The following is a 19,081-nucleotide window of genomic DNA, read 5'->3' as shown; positions in this document are numbered from 1 at the left end:
GTTATCCTTCAAGAACTAAAATTAAACGTGGATATTTTACCTGTAATAATCTACGCCACTGTTCAGAATCCATTTCGAACGACAATGAAAATATAATTCGATTTGTTATGGAGCCATCCTTTATCAGGACTTTCGCATATTACTCGCATTATTTAATACGAATATTCAATTACCAACTTAATGATCAACTGATTAACTTCACAGTCCTCGTTTGTTATCGTGAAGTACATGAACACACTTCATACGTAAATTTAGCGGCTAATACCACCAACTTAACCTAACGAATAGTTCGATTGCGACGTGAATGCAACGTACATTACGTTTTAGATGCGCGTTTTTTTTCTACGATTTATAGGAGTCATAATCGTGAAGTGATTGATCTAACTGTGTGACGTAGTGTTTTATTTGCTTTGCAATGCTTGCTCATAAAGTAATCCAGATTTTGGTTCCGATGTTTTGCTTGAATAATGTGTTTTCGATAGTATGCCTTGTGCGATGAAAGTGTCGACCTGAGTGGCTATTTGCTTTGAATGGATTGAAAGCTACAAATAACAGTGTATGTTTGAACAGGAACGGAACACCTCTACAAATCGCCAATCTTCCTATCATCATCTCCTCAAACTACTCTCATTATGGCTGACAACGCAAGCTCAAAAACCAGAAAAAAACGCATTAAAAATCAAAGAAAAAAACAAAGGAAAGCTCTAGCAAACCTCACTCAACTCCAGGAAACCGATACTGCGAATATCTCTAACGAAACTAAAGAAGAGGATGAAGAAAAAGTGGAGGAAGTATACAAAGTTGATTTTCCGAAAACAAATGACTCAAAACCAAAACCAAAATTGAAATGTAAGAGTAAGAGTTTGGATGATGACGATGACTCTGTTAAAATACAAGAGGTTGATGAATCTGGCGATGATGACAAACATCAATGCGAAGCAATAGTGTCAGAAGCTGATTCTGATTGGGAAGAAACAACAGACTTAAGAGTTCCACAGAATCCTGTAGCTTTAAGCACTATCGCCATTTCTATAGACGAGGAACCTCTAGAAAGAATTGGAGATTTTTCTCCGGAGCAGGAGCTATGTTTGAGGAATTTTTTGGAGGGTATCAACCTAGTCAACTCGCCTGGCCATCAACCAACAAGTACTCTGGACTCTATGCAAGTAGAAAAATCGAGAAAGCGTGATGCTCTTATGAAATATTTCACACCTTTGGCGCAAAACCCAAGGTTTTTGGACATTATTTCAGAGGAAGGAAGTGATATAAGTGATCGAGAATCATCTTCGTTGACTCGTCATTTGAAACAAGGTACTCCAGAATTGGAAAATACTCATGACTTATCCATAAAACAGAGTCCACGAGTTGCTAGAAGGAATAAATTTAAACGAATGCAGTTGAAAAGACACGAGAATAAAGCAGTTTTAGTATGTACGAAAATTGTAGATACTCCCTCTATTATAGAGCATATTCATACCTGTACATCCGAGAATACGGAACCGGAAACAGTTTTTCTAGAAAGCTCTAGTGACAATGCATCTTCCGAGAACTCATCTGATACTGGTAAGTCAACTCCATCAGAACAAGAAGTACCGAAAGATGAAATAAATGAAGACAAAGAATCAAATATTGAGATTGATCATATCACGACTTCAGACAATGAAAAAATCGATGAACAAATAGAAAGACTTCCGAAATTAGATAATAGTAGTTTAAAGGAAACAGAGTTGGCAACAGAAAACAATGAATCACATACAGAATTAATCACAAATAATACTCATACTGATATAAGTGAAGATACACATCTTCAGCCAATTGTCAATATCGATCATAATTCCGTTTCAAAACAAGAAGTAGAACATTCTGTCAAAAATTTAAATTATTCAAAAAGTAGTACAAGTAACTCAACAGAAAGCAATATTCGAACCATTCAAACTCAATATACTGAGCTCACTCCTCCACCTACACCTGAACATTCCCCTAAAAAAAAACTATCAACAGATAGTAGTGTTGATTTAGATTTCGAAGAAAGTTTGAAGGAAATAGTAGTTGATACAGCGAAAGAAATAACATCGGTTTTGTGCAAACTGGCTGAAGGTTGTGAAACAACATTTATCGTGAATCAAACATTAATTCCATCGTCTATATGGCAATCTGTGTCTCCCCACTCGCCATCTGAAAGTAGCAGCAGTTCTGGAAAGACTTCGCCGAGTACTGTCAGATTTAATGCAATGACTTCTTCAATAGCGGATGTGGCATCTATTTCAACAGATTTGGAATTTGCTAAGGAGACTGCAGCTTTGAAACAACCCCTTAGTTTACGGCAGATATGTTTGAAATTCTTGTTGACATCTTTACATGGAATGAAGGTGCTACAAGAGCTCTCAGACCTGGATAAATTATCAACAACAGGTAACCTTTGGAGAGCAATGCTTGAGAATGACGCTAGCTTGAATTTGAGCAACTCTGAGGATGCCAATAACAGTCATTTAATTTCAGAGACTACCGAGAAGTTGAGGGAAATTATGTCGTCGAAAAAATGGGCTGGACTGCCTTTTTATAACAACCCTGATCTACTGGCTTATCTCTCACCCACTCAGAGAACACATTTGGAGGAACCACAGGGGATTCGGAATGGATCAAGTTCTCTGTCTAGCTTGCATTCGAAGTTGACTGAAAAATCAGATGCATCTAATTATACCACGAAAAGCAGGATAGAAATTTCCTCGTTCGAAAAAGAGACAGTGGACAAGTCTAGTAACATATCTTACTCGATAAACACTTCGAGAACACTGCCTAGAAATTTCAAGCAAACTGGTAGCAATCCTCGTCTGCAGGTGTCTAATCTAGATGAGTGGTTAAATATAGCGCGTGAGGGTGATAAATTTGAGAAACGTGAAAGTATTTTAACTTCAGAAAAACATGGTGAAAATGTCACAAAAGCGACAAAACGTCGTCGTACATCACTTCCTGATGAAATTTATCAAAGGCAACTACAAATGATCCTACAAAAAGAAAAAGAAATAGAGCAGGAATTAGAGTCTCTGTTGGAGGAAAAAAGGAAGCTCTACGTGGAAATGAGGGACGCTGAATTGGAAGAAGATCATTCATCAGAACATGATAAGCAACGTCCCAAATCATTTCCTCAATCGCCAAGTGAAACTATGCGACAAAGAATGTACGAAGAATATATGAAACAAGTGGCTGAAAGAGAAGAACGCAAACATCATAAAATGATCAAATTAACGTCAACGCCAACCAATAAAACCACAGAAACTGAGAAATCTCAATTTGAAGCTCTTCACATGCCCGGATTAGAAGATGAGTTCATGAAAAAAGTTCAAGAACGTCACGGTCCTCTGGAAAAGGTTGAAGAAGAAACATCGAGGCAGGAAGAAATGGATGAAGAAGAATCAAGTAATACATCGCCAGTTCTTTTGATAGATGGAACTTCGGTAAAGCAAGCTACAGATCTGCCTAAGCATCTCAAGCATCTCAAAGAGTTTGTGGAAATAACTGCTGATATAGCAAGAGACGCTAAATCAGACTCTGCAAATGGTGAGTCTGATAGGTTTCATGAGCCGTAGTGAGCAATTTAACATTTGTCCTGTTTCTTCCGATATAACCTATGTAACCACTCAATTGCTATTTGTTCAAAAATTAACAAATATATTTGATTATGAATTGGCTGAATTTCAATCAAATAACAATTCTTCTTTTGTTCATATTGTGATACTGTAGTTTGATAAAATTTTTCTCAGTTGAATTGATCAAGTTATCTAATTGAAATAAACTAATAATTTAAATGCCCTAATTCCCTCCTGTATTGTTTCAATACTAGTCCTGTACTTTGTTTTGGTTAGATATAAATTTCATTGTTTGCTTAATAACTAATATTAGGAACTATTACATCGTCTGATATAGTCACGAATGCTCTTGAGTCCTAAGAGAGTATAATAAAAGGTGATCATCCTATCAAATCCGTAAGAGATCGATAGGATACTTCAAGAAATATGAATCAGAAATTGTCATAATATGTCAAATCCCTAATATGTATGTATTTTTATTATTTATTAATCGCAAAAATTATTGGCTGTCAGTGCTTGCTCTCAGTTATTTTTCATATGCTGTCCAGTTGAAAAGATATCAACATTAACTTTGTTGATAGAGTTATACATGGTGCCCCAATGAAAAAGGTCCACTCCGATTTTTTTTGTATCTAATGATTTGCGGTACTTTTGAAAACAATCTTCTACAAGAGGGCACTGAAGTCCCAATAATTTGAATTGAGAATAATAATCGAGTGACACTTTATTTTAAATGTCTGTCAATTTCTCTTCCAGAAATGTTTTACTCGAATTTCAAATATTTTGGCAATAATAATAATTTTCTCCTCTAACCATTTTATTGTGTACAGAAATATTAGGAAATCATTCAAATTGAATGTCATTCTCTTAGACTTTTGTTGAGCCCATGATGCATATTTTTACAAAAATTTGAAATTATGCATAAGAACCTCAGATATACAACAATAAATGTGTTGAACAAAAGAGGCGTCCAAAAATTACATCAAATTATCATTTTTTTTTATTATTATGTCTGCAAATTTGCTTATTTTCCAAGGTACTGATCTGAGAAATTTGGTTTGGACATTTCTGAGAAGAAAATTCAAGGACTTTCAAATATGAGGTGTTACTCGACACCTGTTCCCCATTTGAATTCTTTGGGTTGTAGCATATCCTCGTAGAGGATTGTTTTCAAGAAAAATCTGTCCCCCTAGGAACATTAATGATGGTATCTGAGTAAATTTTATTATATTATGGAAAATATCAGGGGTGGTTCCTTTTTATTGGGATATAAAATTAGGTCTTATTTCTTATTAATTGGCCAATTAATCTTCTTTATCAGCCACGTCTTGTCCACTCCTGGACGTAGGCGTTTTTCAAATTTATCCCAGCTGGCCAATCAATAAAAAATAAAATTATGACATTTCTAATTGTTTCCTAATTCGTCTTACAAGGAAGGCTTTGCAAATGTCGGAACAAATATTGCAAAGAAGCAAGAAGGGTCAACAGAGTTTTACAGCGCAACAGACACAAAAGCAATAGTAGTTTGCTGCATGAAATCGACGCTGCGCTTAACATTGCTAAGGGTTTCTTACTGAACACAGGTTTGTGGTAATTAACAACAAAATCTACGTTGTCTTGTTTAACACGTATCGTATAGCATGCGTGATTGAATCGTCTAATATCTCAATGCCTACTAATGCCAACATCATCGTTTATACGTTCATTGAAATTCGCGATGATTCTATGAATAACTCTCCATTTGTAATTCACAGCATCCTGCCATTATGTAATACAGAAACTGCTCACAAACATTTATCAATTCCGACTATATGACGGTATATTCAGAAATGCTAATAATGCACATATAAAGGAAAAATATATTGATTAGGGATTAATGTTGTTTCATCATTCCAAATTTTAGAACTTTGCAATCGTTAAGGAAAAATTCAACATTGATATCTTCAAACTTTTGCAATTTGTAGAAGCGAATATTTTTCCATCTACCGTTCGGATCACTTCTGTGATAACTTTTGATATGAATTTTGGCTCAAAAATTGATCTCATAATCCTCTCAGCTGGAGAAGCGAAACTAAATCATATATTTATATACTGGGCGCTCGTCCCCGAATGGAGCGCTATATAATTTCGTCATTTAATGTGGACGGCATTTATTTTCAACAAGACGGTGTTACGTGCCATACATGTAACGAAACAAAGGCAATTTTGCACGAAAGGTTTCCCGGTATTTCTCGAAGAGGTAATCTCAATTGACACCTATATCTTGTGATTTAACACCTTCACATTTTCAAGAATTCTGTAAGGTGTATGCTAATGCTTCACAATCGATTCAAAACCGTAAAGATGGAATTCGTGAAGTTATCGAGGACATAGAGCCACAGATGTACGAATTGTTCATAGAAAATTTCATGAAAGGTATAGGTATGGTGCTGCAACCGTATCCGTGGCGGCCATTTGGCTGATATCTTTTTCCATCATAAATGACTTATCTTCCTCCTTACAATGAACTAAACATCTTTTCATTGCTCTTGAAATATACCCTTTTTTTTCATGAAAATAAGACCTCTTATTGGAAAACAATTTCAATATGCGTGCAAAATTTGTTGTTTATTGCCTCATCAGAATGTCCAAGCAGGATATCAAAAAAAACTGATATTTCTGTGACATATCTCATTCGAATTTTGCGTGTAGATGTATATTGAAAATTTCAAGCTATGAAAAATATTATGATGATCGCTTCACCGATATTATAGGAATTTGAATATACCTATATACATTTATTTGGTCTATAGGCTTATGAATGAACTAGCGATTAGAAGCTCCTGGCGCCAAGTGGGTACTTCTTTTAATGTAAAATCCTTATAATCCTTATTTTCAATAACGGCATAGATAGATCATTTTAAATATGCATCTTCATATTCAATGTTATGTAGGTTTTTTATTTTTGATAAATTGTATTAACCTCTTATCAATTCCTATTATTCTAATTTCGAAATGTCATAGAGCTAAGTTACATTCAGCCTCCTCAATAATAAATAATACCGAAATAAAGTAACTGAGAGCTCAGGTTGATAATAATAAATAGTAAAAAATCATTTTTCAAAATAAGCTTTTATATTTTATATAAATATGAGTGGTGTTATTCATCCGGCATTATGCTATAATACAAGAATATTCCAGTAGTTTTGTCAAAACACAAGTAAAATAAACTTTTGTCGCAATATGCTCGTCAAATTAGTCCATTGAAATAATTGATGTTGAGCAGTAGCTCACTCCGATCTAAATCTGTACTATGGTGGTTGGCCAATGCGTCGAGACGACTTAGGCGACGTCGTTCAGTGTCTCGAAGCCATTTGGGCAAAATACACGTCTTCTGATCACGTGATGTGATGCCATGTTTCTTGTGTTGTGATTATGGGATGAACAATAAGACTTGATTGAGAAACTACTTCCTGTTTTCATTGAAGATGATAGCGCCGACCAAACCCAAGTTTAAGGCTACTTCTATCAGTTTGCCAAGTATGATCACCCACATTATTTATGTTAATTTTCTTGACATCAACAGTAATTCATTGGAATAATTTCGCAAATAAATCATGTTTGAGTAACAAATGTTGATAATATATCATATGGAAATAATTCTCAATCAATAAGCATATTTTAAGTCAAATTCATCAAAGGAAATTTAATCTTATCCAGAATTAATATATAAATAGTAGTGCGAGAACTTCTAAAGAATATTATCCAAAAAAGCTCTCCGTATTCGAAGTCCCATATAATACCTATAATAATCTTGTACCGATTGATTTTCGTGTATTTCAAATAATTGTTCAATAAATTTAAAAAAAAATGAAAGAAAACAGTCTAAAAAGTCATAAAAACTCTAGATATCTCACTGTCAGGAGGAGATTGTGTTTTCATTGAATTATGGACAATTTAATTTCAGAATTCCATAACATTCGGAAGCATTTCCATCAATTCATTCTATCAGGATTTTCATATAAAAATCTTAGTACTTCAGTTTTAGCCGTCAAAGTGTTTGGAACATAGTGCCATGCTCTCTCAGAAGAACTATGAGTAGGAACAAGAACTACTTCATTTGATTTGAAATTTGACGAATTTTGGAAATTTTTTCATCAAATTATTGCAAACTTCTTTGTATAAATGAAACCAATGTAACAACATGTCCTTTTCACTCCAAAATAATAATTAACAAGTAATTAAAAAAAGACATGTTCCTAATTATTCGCATACTATTAACTCTTGTTAATTTTCTATTAAGTTAAGTAACCTCCAGACCAGAAAACAGCGAATTTCTTTAAACCACATTTCAATTAAGTAGGTTACAATTAACTGCAATTAGAATATACCAAGGAATCGACAAAGAAAATACCTCGGAAAATACACGATAATGAAAAATATGAACTGTTAATGAGAGAACAAACTATTTCCCCATTTTTAGCCTGAATATTGGAAATATCAATATTGAAATTTCTATTTACTGTAATTTCATTCAATTCAACAACATCTATCTTTGGAATACATTTTGAAATGAATTATTGGCTGAACAATTCTTCTAAAAAGCTGATATTTTTGCATACAGTAGATACAAATATGAAAAAATTATAAAAAACCGAAAAAATTATTTAAATGTAAAACTCAAATCAATAAACCCTGATAAATTAAACAAATTCTTAATTTTCATAACATTCACTCTCCTTTGAAATAATCAGTTTCAATTCTATTGGAAACAAATTAAATATTAACAAATAATACAAACGATTCTATATGGAGCAGATATTCATATGACATATTGCAGTCAAGTTCACCCATTCATTCAAGTTCATTGTTACACAAGGTATTCATTCTCATATTAATCATCTTGTTCCTCATCAACGAAACAATAAATCAAGGATCAATAGCTGGTAACAAAGAAGCTTTCAATTGAAATCTAGAACAGATCTAATTCTGTTGCAGCAATTCTACCTTGCATAATTACTATGTCTGAAATTGAATTTTGCGATCGCGGTAATAATCAGTGCAGATAATCGTCTCAAAAACACTATTTATTCCATTTATCTTACAACCATCCCACTAGAGAATATTTGAAGAAATCCCGAAATTTTGCGACAAATACAAGTTGAGAGAATTAGCGATTCTTGAGCGATGTTCCAAAATTCATACCTATATTTTCAACTCAAAGTAATAAACATAGATAGAGGAAGTATATGTCATTTTCAGTAAGCAAATTTGTCCCCAACATGAACTATCAAATTTGACATGAAGCGCGCGGTAATGAAAACATATCAGTGATACGATATTTCACTCAATTCGCGACTTACTCCACAAAAAATGCACTTCTCTTATGTCCCATAGTGAATCAATGTTTCATATAAACTCAAAATATATCAGAAATTTAGGAAACAAACTTCAAGCGCCAAACGAAGTGAAACAACCGATGACACTAGGAGAGCAAAAGTTGCCAAACCTTGGATTTCAGCAGGTAGATATAAAAAATACTAAATATTCTGCTTCTTATAAATTCGACAATTAGGAAAAAGATCGAATTCCAAATATTCAAATTTGCATATTTAATCGGGAATCACTCAAATAAATATATTTCATTCAATATAATATATACATTCATAACGATATAGTAAGTAAGTAGATTGTGGATTTGAAAATATATCACAATCCGACAACGTAATCTAACCATGTTGGGGACATGTAAAAATTGCGTATACTCCCTCTATCTATGTTTATTACTCTATGATTTTTACTTGGGGGCGTATAACCAAAAATGACCTATATGCTTGATTCAATCATCTTTTTCAGATGTTTTTCTGGATTGTAATTCTCCAAGTGATTGTTTATAAATAGGAGACGTTAGTAGGTATTATGACTAAACCTTTTTGCTCATAATAGGGTTTGCTAGTTTGGTCAAGGTTTTATTTCGTTTCGTTGTGTTTATTGTAGCGGCTAGCGGCCCTCCTCAACTTCAGTGAGACCTCTCAGAGCTAGTACAAGTGTTTTGTGGAGACTTTTCTTTGGATACACAGACCTCAAAATGCGAAATACATATATGCAAAAATTATAATATACTATAAGCGGAAGTCCACTTAACTGAAAACCATACATGATTGCGTCCCTTTCAAATAATCGTGAAGATCAAGAAGTAAACGGGAATGTGAAATGCAGGAGTATGGGTTGTCTGGAAATTAGGACTGGGTTAGGTCGGTAAAGATAACTATTGAGATGTTCGATAGCCCTTCCTACAACCCGTAAGTGATCTTTAAGACTTTATGTCGTAAGTCAAGTTGATAAAACACATATTCAGGGACGATAACAAAAAGGGAAAAATAGGTAGTGATTACAGAAGGAAGAACGATGAAATAAAGGAATAACAGACCTACTTCTATATGTAACTCCTTTCTGAGCACTGGCTGTTATCACACCAAAAACTAAAAATCAACCAAACTAACCGATTTCCGAAACGAAAATAATCCCAAAAACTGAACCAACACTAAGACTTTTACCAAAAAATTGAACATTAAGAATTAATTGCCAAATTGAATCTGGAGTAAATCGAAGAAGGAAGAGTTTAAGGAACTACATATACAGGGTGTGCATCAGAAGATCATAGGGATTCACGGCTTGGCTTGATATTCAAGCTACTTGGCTTGAGCTTGAGCCAAGTATCTTGAATATCAAGCCAAGCCAGGAATCCCTAGAAGATCATGAATTTGGACTACTCAAATTCATCAAAACTCAAGATTTTCAAAATAGAACCTATATTTTTCATTATTTCAGGCAATTCTAAGTATAAAAGGAGGGGGTTACTTAAATGAAAATGGTTTTTTCGAAAAAAAAATTTCTACAGAAATATTCAAAAAAATGTGAGTCCTCGTCGCCATCAATTTTACATGAGAATCCCATTGAAATTGAACCGTTGAATTTAATCAAGATATGTCATATTGCTGAAATTGTCATCAAAAAAGCTATCTAATGATGAAATAATAAACTGGGTGTGCTATAGGTTAAATAAGGAAGTAGTAGTTTGTTTTCGGTATAACCGGAAGTTGTAGAAGTCGGAAAATATTTTAGGGTAAAGATCATTGTCTCAAAACCCGATAATGCAAATTTGCAGCACGAAATTATGATTAGTTTTCCATCATCCTGTATAGATAGCTAAGGCGGAAATAGTGCAACAAGTGGGAAAAGTTCAACTATTCTCACGGTTGTAGAATTTTGTGGCACTAGCTAAAAAAGCGAATGCCGCGTTTGCGGGCCATTGTTTATAGGACTTTTTTGTCTCATACTTATCCAAAGGAATTTCTCATTTTTATTTGTACTCACAATATAGAAACGCGCCGTATACAGTTATAGAGTTATATGGTATCAAGGGGTGACTGGTCGGGTGCTCGAAAGCTCCTGACTTCACGTCAGTGCTTTCCTCATTAATTGACGATTCCACGGTATCCGAATATGGCTCATTGTCTCGATAAGTTTCCTGCAATATCACGAATGTTTAATGTTGAACCTTCACGTATGAATGAATGAAACCCTACGTCAACGACAACATTAATTAGGTGTGCCATCCGCTACAGCTCTATTTTTACTTTTTTCGTTTCGACTTAGTCATCTGGGTTTATTATTAGTGAACTGGCACCAACTGAAATTACGGATCAAGATAAAACAGGATTCTCGTCCGTTTTGCTGAATTTTCACGTCTCAGGTGCTCGATTGTCAGAGCGTCAGTCACGTTTCATACAATTTCCCGTTTTGCGGTGGAAAATGAACAGTTTTCCTCCCCAAGTTGAAAGACTCGATTCAGAAAATTCTTCGCTGATATTTCAATGGCTGTTAATTGATTCGTTTGCAGACTCACGAAGGGGTCTTAGACGGACACAATTGAATTCTGACGTTAATATTCGTTGAAGCTCGTTCTCCCAAATCAAATAGAGATTGTCGATACTTCATGAGAAACCATAATTAAATTCCCATCTGGTTGGAATCATGTCTATGAAAGTCCTATCTGAATTCAATTATTCTACTTTCGTAAGACAAACAATGAGATTTTCAAGTTTCAGGACGACAAACAACGAAAATGAATTTAGGGAATAAATTACGTAAAACTGTGTTTTCTACCCATGTTGAATATTTCCATATGAAACGAACTGGGAATTCAAATGTCTTTGAGAAAGGAAAACGAAGGTAGTACAAGCATACATACCTCTGAGAAGATCTTTGGGTAGAAGCACTACATAGATGGAATAATTCAACTCATTATTTGTTCAGAAATAGATACGTAATCCATCATCTCATATTAAAGAAGAATCTCTATGTCGACTCCAAATGTTTTATTAAAATGGCTACATGTTCGATCTCCTAGAGATCATCTTCAGGCCCTACTAATTGAATAGAAAATAAACACAGCAATGAGAGATTGCTCTGTAGGGCCTGATGATGATGTCTTGAAGATCGAAACATGTAGCCATTTTAATAAGATATTTGGTGTCGACAGAGAGATTTCTCGTCTCCTTTCACTTATTGTTCTATTTTTCTATTTGAAAATCAACGCCAGAATTGAATTTAAAGGAGTTTTGCAGTTGATCTTTGATTTTGAATATTTCACTTGCAGTAAAGAATCTGATAATTATAGAATTTGTAGAAGCCTTAAATTATTTTAATAAGAAGTGTGAAATTTCGAATTTTTCGAAGTGTGATATGAAACTATATTTGAAGACAAATTATTACCTCACAAGACGCCACCAACATTGGATGTCAAAACAAGCGGAACTTGGCATGCTCCCCAAACAATCCAACAAAACCAAGGTCTACTCAACTGAGGCAGTTATTGAAAATTATATCATAAAAAAGTGAGGAGAACACTGATGTGAAGTCAGGAGCTATTGAGAGCTCGTCTAAATTTTGCACTGAACTTGAAACTGTTAATCTAAATATTCACAGATCGGATATGTTGTCATAGAAATATTGGTTATTTCATTACTAGTATCCTGTTTGAATTTTCCATGGTTCTGACGATGTTAAGAGCATTTAAGTTTGCGAGAAATTGTTATTTCATATAGACACACAAGATGTCAACTCCGTCGGTTTTTTGGTCACGGAGATATTGTGGAATTTTTTAAATATTTTTTTCTGGTTTTGGTTTTGCAATCCACATGCATCATTATCATAAAAAACATGGGAAGCATCTTGAATTTGTCTCAAAGTTATTCACCAAAGTTTTTGAAAAAAGCCAATGAAGAATTGGAAATAATTCTGAATAATTTTCAGCGGCTGAACCAAGAAAATGTAGGCATTTTGCTACAAAGAAAGCGAATCAATGTATTAAATATCCAACCAATATTAAGTTTCCATAAAAAAATCCCGCTATATACAGGCTGTTTCTGAATTGGAAAGATTTTAGAAGGTGATAGATGGTATGACGAAAATTAAGAATTATCTTTCTCAAAATGTAATGAGTACAACTCACAGCCTGTTGAAATTGGAAAATTCCTAAAAATAATGAAATTTAAAAAAATTGTCTTTACGACTACATTTGACAGCAGCTTACTCAATTTTCTCAACGAATTATATAATCGTCGAATTCATGTCTGAACAATATTTATTTTTTGTCATTAAACTAACAATTCTAGGAAGAGAAGTCAGGAGACGAGAAAAGTTGCCTATTGAATTTGTCTTTTCAGGTTAAGTTCTTATTTTGAAAAATATCTATTCTGATGGGAAATAATGTAGGGTTTTGTTTTTCGGAATTGAAGAAACTGTCTGAAGTGGCCTTTATATATCTAGGGTTATCTGAATATAAAATCTTATTTTTCAAAATACTTCCATAATGGAAGATATTCAATAAAAAAAAAAGATTTCCTTCAATTTCAAAAAGTATTAACTTAGAGAGGACGAGACTTAAAACAAAAGACCACTCTTAATTGTTATCGTTAAAGTAACTTCTTCTAAAATCTTTCACGTCAATTCAGAAACATCCTGTATATAATTCCAATCATTACTTACGAAAACTTACGTTCAAGTATTTCCATCTCAATGTTTGTGCAGAAATAGAAAACGATAACTCTGTATAAAACTCCATACATACGAATGCCTTCAATTCAAAGCATGAACATTTATCGAATTCCAAGTTCCTTTGAATTGCTGAATTTATTGCTTTTTGGCAATTCGTTCACTACAATAAAATTGAAGGTGTCGTTTCTGTCTTAGAATGAACTTTGCTTTATTGAGATTTTAAAATAGCTTTTCATTCGATATTTCTCATGTTTCTCCCTTATTTTCTTCAAGTCTATATTTGAAAATGATGAATAAAAATGGAGCATTTCGAGGTTGAGTATAATAAGGGTAAAATATACCTACATTTTACATTCATCTTAAAAAATAGAGTAATGCATTTAGAGTGTGTCCTCAGCAACCGCACTGATAATCGTCTTCAAGAAAATTTTATTTATATAATATTATCATTTTATTAACTTTGCAGCAGTTTTTCTGTCTAAGGCAAAATAATTTTCTCCATAAAATTCAAAACAAAATACAAAAGATTTTAGAACGAAAAATAAAGATGTGTTTTAAATAATTGATTGAAGTCCTTTAACTTTCAAGTTACCCAACAAGTTGAAAACCCTCTAGAAATCATAAAAAATTAAAGATGAATAATTTTCTCTTGAGACTTTGAAACCAAACTACCTTATATTAGTCAATAATAATATGACTACTACTTAATTTTCCTATCAACTTATATGTCTCTTCGAATTCATATGGAGAGAGAACATTATTTTATTACCTACTTTGTAATCAAACTGATAACTTTAGATCAAAAAGTCAGATTACCTAACAGATCTTAAATTTGTCTTCTTGAATCAACTATTAATTTGTGAAATATTGAAGCTTCGAAAAGTTCTGTTGCAAAATATAGCAGTAGTTGAAATATCAAAAAGATTTAATTATCGATAGCTGTGTACCAGATTATATTATTTTAAATTGTCCCATATGAAAGAGATTCAATGTAATGGAAATATTTTCCCATATTTTCAAAGAAATCAACTAGAAAGCAAGAGGAACAAAAAAATGATAGAAATGTTCGTTGAAGTATCATCACCTCAAACATTTTGCATCAATTTAGAAACACTCTGTACAACCTCATCAATAAATAATAATGAGTACCACAGATTTGTGTTCCATTGATTTATGTAGACAGGAACAACTGAACGATAAAGGAATACAAGCATTGAACATGGAATTCATACTCGTTTGAAGTTATAATAGGTATCTATTTCGGACTATCTTCCTAATGAAAATACAAGAAACAAGAAATGAATAAATTCTTATTACCAAGATGTACCTGAATTTATTCATAATGCGAAAACAGACATCCATTTCGAATAGATATGGGTTGGTTTCTGATCCATAAATTAGATGTTGAGCCTGGATGAAATGCTAGATGGTGACGTAACAATAATTTATTTTTAAATTCACTTCCTGTGCCTTCAAATTTAGTAGGCTGTGAAACCAGTGGAAAACAGAGAGAAAAATCGGTATTGATAATCTAGAAACAAAACCAACCCACACGAAAAAATAAATCTTTCGATGTCTTTTTTAAGAACAATCATTTTTGGACTTAATTTCATGCTAATTGTTTTTATTGTTCCCAAGAATGTCTAGACAACGAATGCATATATTTTTTTAATTTCATTGTAATCAACCATGGTTCAAGGTCCAAGGACTATACTCTTTAGAATATTAAAAGATGAAATTGAACATTTCTATTGGTACCATTACGTTCAAAACAATATTTTCGACTGTATTCCTGAAAGAATATGAAAAATCATTCATAATTAGTAATAACATTATTGTCTCTCACATATAATTGTGCAAATTCATTTCAAACCACAGTTCAAAAAGATAATCCATATTCGGAACGATCCATCAACAAAGCATCTGAAATATCACCCTCCAATATATGTTTTTCGTTTTGCTCTTTCGACTTTTACAATTAATTTCTGATCGTAGGTGTTTGGTCACCAGGCCAGAGACAAGAGACACAAACAGATTTCGATAAACAAAATCTCAAACAGAAGAATGAAGAATCAATACCATCTTTCTGGCAACCAAAGAGTGCAACATCCAGTCCTGTTGCAGAAAGAAAAGAGTACCGACCTGTTAGTTTTGAGTCACCAAAACTAGGCAGAAAGAACAAATCAGAAGAGGTATGTATCATTCAATCTTGTCACTCATATTGGAGCATTTGATTAGCATTGCATTTTCAGTTCATTTGATATACAATCCTCTTATTTTGAAGCAATCAACATAAAAGCACCGTGTTTACATATGAAACTTATAGAACCCCGAATATGTCACAATTGGTCCACAATCATCTTGCTTATATTTGTCTACCAATGTCATTCTCGATTCTGTATTTTATTGCTGACTCCTTTATAATATCTGATTTTGTTTTCAACTATTTCCAAACAAAAATTTGTTCTTAATTTCTTTTCATTCTTGCTCGACTTTTTTTTTGTTCTTTAATTTGTCGAACTACTTTTCTGTTGGAATATTTTTAACTTTTAATTGTTTCAAACTTTACTCATGCTGACAACTCAATAAGTTATGCAAAATCGAACTTCTATGATCATAGCTTGAGAAAATTTTCCTCTTTCGATAAAACAGAAAATATGCTCAAAAAACCTATTACATATCGAATCTACAGAAATGATCATATGACATGATTTAAATAAGCTAAATTGTTTAACTTAACTACTCCAATTCAAAAGGAAATGAAAATTTCCTAATTTGGAAACCGAGAACGTTCAAAGAGGTCAGCACCTGGATAGCTTATTGTTACACAGATTCAGCTTCCTTTGAGAACAACTAGAGCCTAGCTAGACATGTTAGAATGATTGGATAAAATAAGTGCATCAGTTAGTTAATATACGCCCTTAAGTTTCAGGTTCCTAACGAAAAATCAACTTCTCGTCCTCCTTGGCAAGATTCAGCATTTCGAAGTGAGGTTCATCAGGCATCAACTTTAGAACGGCGAATTCCCAATAGCCGATCAGCACCGACCTCAGCATTCAACGAACTTACGATCGGTCGACTCCCTAGAGCTCAAAATCCTACTGTCACTCTTCTGCAAAAGGCCAGAGGTGAATACAAAACACATTTAACCGAAAAAGCCCAAAAACACCTGTGGTTCATCGTTCATCATTTCCTCCTATTTCATAGAAAATCAAGCAGAATATCGAAAAAAAAAACGCTCTTTCATTTTGTGCTTATTGCTCTCTCTTAGGCCGCATACACTTCTGTGCTCTTCAAGGTCGCAATTGTCGCATGAATGAAAGAGCATCCAAAAGCTAATGATTTCCTTTTTTCCTCATTTATTATTTCGTGATAGTACATCCAATGTACGGAATTAAAAAAAAAAAGTCTATTCTACTATTTGGACTCAATTGAACTAAAAAAAATAAGTTTCTTTGACCGAATGCATTTGTCCAAACTCTTTTATTGGTGGATCCGACCTAATTTTTTAGACCATTATCGACTAAAATTGGGCAAACACAGACATTCAGTTGGAATGATAGTTTGAATTTTTTTTTGTTTAATTCAAATTGAAATTGGGTTGAATATGTTTATGTTATCACAAAGAATCGAAATTTACTTTTATAGATCGGCCATAGTAATTTCAAACAGCAATTCCACAAAAAATTTTAATCGACATTGCAATAAACCAGTCTAAAATTTTCGAGATTCATCAGTTTTCTTTCTAAGAACATCAAATTGAATATGAATAATAGTTTTGATCTGAGTAATTATTGGAAGATATTTTTCAGAGGGTCAACTCCCCAAAGGTGCAAACTATCTCGAGGCCAATCGTGATCATTACAGAATACCCCATGACTTAAGCGGTCAGGGAGATTTTAGTGAGTTTATCCACTCTGAAATCTTTTGGAAAATCTAATCGATGTAAACTTTTCAGATAATCCTCGAAGAAACGATCACTATAGTGAATCAGATAGCGAAATTTTCCGTAGCACCGATTCAAATAGGAGAAAAATCGAAGGTGTAGGACCAGTGTCAAGTGACGGAATGCCTTTATCATTGAGATCGGTAAGTTTGATTCATCGCAAAATGGTCAAAAATCCATTGAAACAAAAAAAAACCCAAATTATTATGATGAGGACTGCCTCGATAGTACGATTGACTGAAGAGTCGACTGTGGTGCCAAAGATACCGGGTTCGAATCCTGGCTAGGTCATGGATGTTGTACATGTCTTATGATGGTTAGGTTAGAGGCTAATGACCGTAGTAGTCGATACCTTCAATAACAATAAAAAATATATTATGATGAAATTCTTTTAGATATCTATTCATTATTGAAAGAATATTAGGTATCGATTGAGCCATGACAAGATCTTTAATTCCCTCAAGAAGAGAATTTACACTTGTTCCAGAACAATTTCAACTAGTTTTGACACGAAACATATAAATTATTGCAGAGAAAAATATTTTTCAAGTAATACGAAATTATATCAACAGGAGGTGAGTGACACCAATCAGTCAAAATGGTACAAGAAAATGTACGATACAATACACAAGCAGAAGCCCTATAAAGGTAAGCTCAAAATATCATTAATAACATGAAAACAACGCATTATCCTGCATATATACTTAATATTCTTTATAATAATTCGGGATGTAGATCTCAATTCAATACGTGATGCTTTCAGTGAGCATCGAATTTGGGACAGCCTGTACATGAATACACTGCACTTTGAGATATCTTGTCATCATTCAAAAGTATGACAAAAAAACAGTAAATACAGATATACCTAAGGCAAGGTAATTCAATTAATTCAAACATTATAGGTACTATGAATCAAATTCATGATACAAATTTTATTAAAATATACTTGTATAGTGCCTTCCTCAAAAAACTTGTAACTTTGCGTGTGACTATAAAAGCTCACTTATATACATACTTTGTATCAGTATATAAGTAGGTACTTTTTGATTCCGTTTATAAATCTTGGATCGAATGAAGAGATTAATATACTATCGAAGACATTTAGGCCGAATTATTGTTTATGGAAAAACCTTTTCAGGTTCATATACGAAACGAAGGAATTTTTCGTTTGTGTTCAACCGAATGCTAGATTATATCATTCAATTGGGTTTTCTGAGCATTTTCCAGGAAGATAGAAGAAGTGGTCTGCGTTACCGAAAATATATAAACCATTTCATTAAAATTCCTGGAACACTGCTCAATTTCGATTCGAAAAGGAATATTCTGCAAGATAATACGTTGTTTGATATGTAAATAATATCTATCAGGAAGTATCAAACAAAGGATTTCATTCAACTGAACTCGCTCTGCTCGCCGAAGGGGCTCCGCCCCTTGGACCCCGTCACTATGCCGGTAGATCCTTCACTGGGTATCCCTCTAGAAAATAAAAGTTTTTTTTTGGAAACCT

General features: G+C 33.4%; 1 protein-coding gene across 21 annotated transcripts in view; it reads left to right on the top strand.

The window, feature by feature from the left end:
- LOC123677109 overlaps positions 1-19,081 on the top strand; it is a 117,645-nt gene that overhangs the window by 61,311 nt on the left and 37,253 nt on the right. For 17 of the 21 annotated variants that reach the window (XM_045613596.1, XM_045613608.1, XM_045613600.1 and 14 more), the window contains 7 exons: positions 571-3,558; positions 5,021-5,170; positions 15,624-15,820; positions 16,555-16,756; positions 17,441-17,530; positions 17,587-17,717; positions 18,147-18,222. In XM_045613596.1, the coding sequence (XP_045469552.1) occupies positions 571-3,558; positions 5,021-5,170; positions 15,624-15,820; positions 16,555-16,756; positions 17,441-17,530; positions 17,587-17,717; positions 18,147-18,222 (3,834 nt within the window). The remainder of the gene's footprint in view (positions 1-570; positions 3,559-5,020; positions 5,171-15,623; positions 15,821-16,554; positions 16,757-17,440; positions 17,531-17,586; positions 17,718-18,146; positions 18,223-19,081) is intronic. The other 4 variants (XM_045613606.1, XM_045613597.1, XM_045613614.1 and 1 more) reach the window with 4 other exon arrangements.

The sequence above is a fragment of the Harmonia axyridis genome, chromosome 3 (genome assembly GCF_914767665.1).
Source record: "Harmonia axyridis chromosome 3, icHarAxyr1.1, whole genome shotgun sequence".
Taxonomy (NCBI): domain Eukaryota; kingdom Metazoa; phylum Arthropoda; class Insecta; order Coleoptera; family Coccinellidae; genus Harmonia; species Harmonia axyridis.
This window is presented reverse-complemented; position numbering and strand designations above follow the sequence as displayed.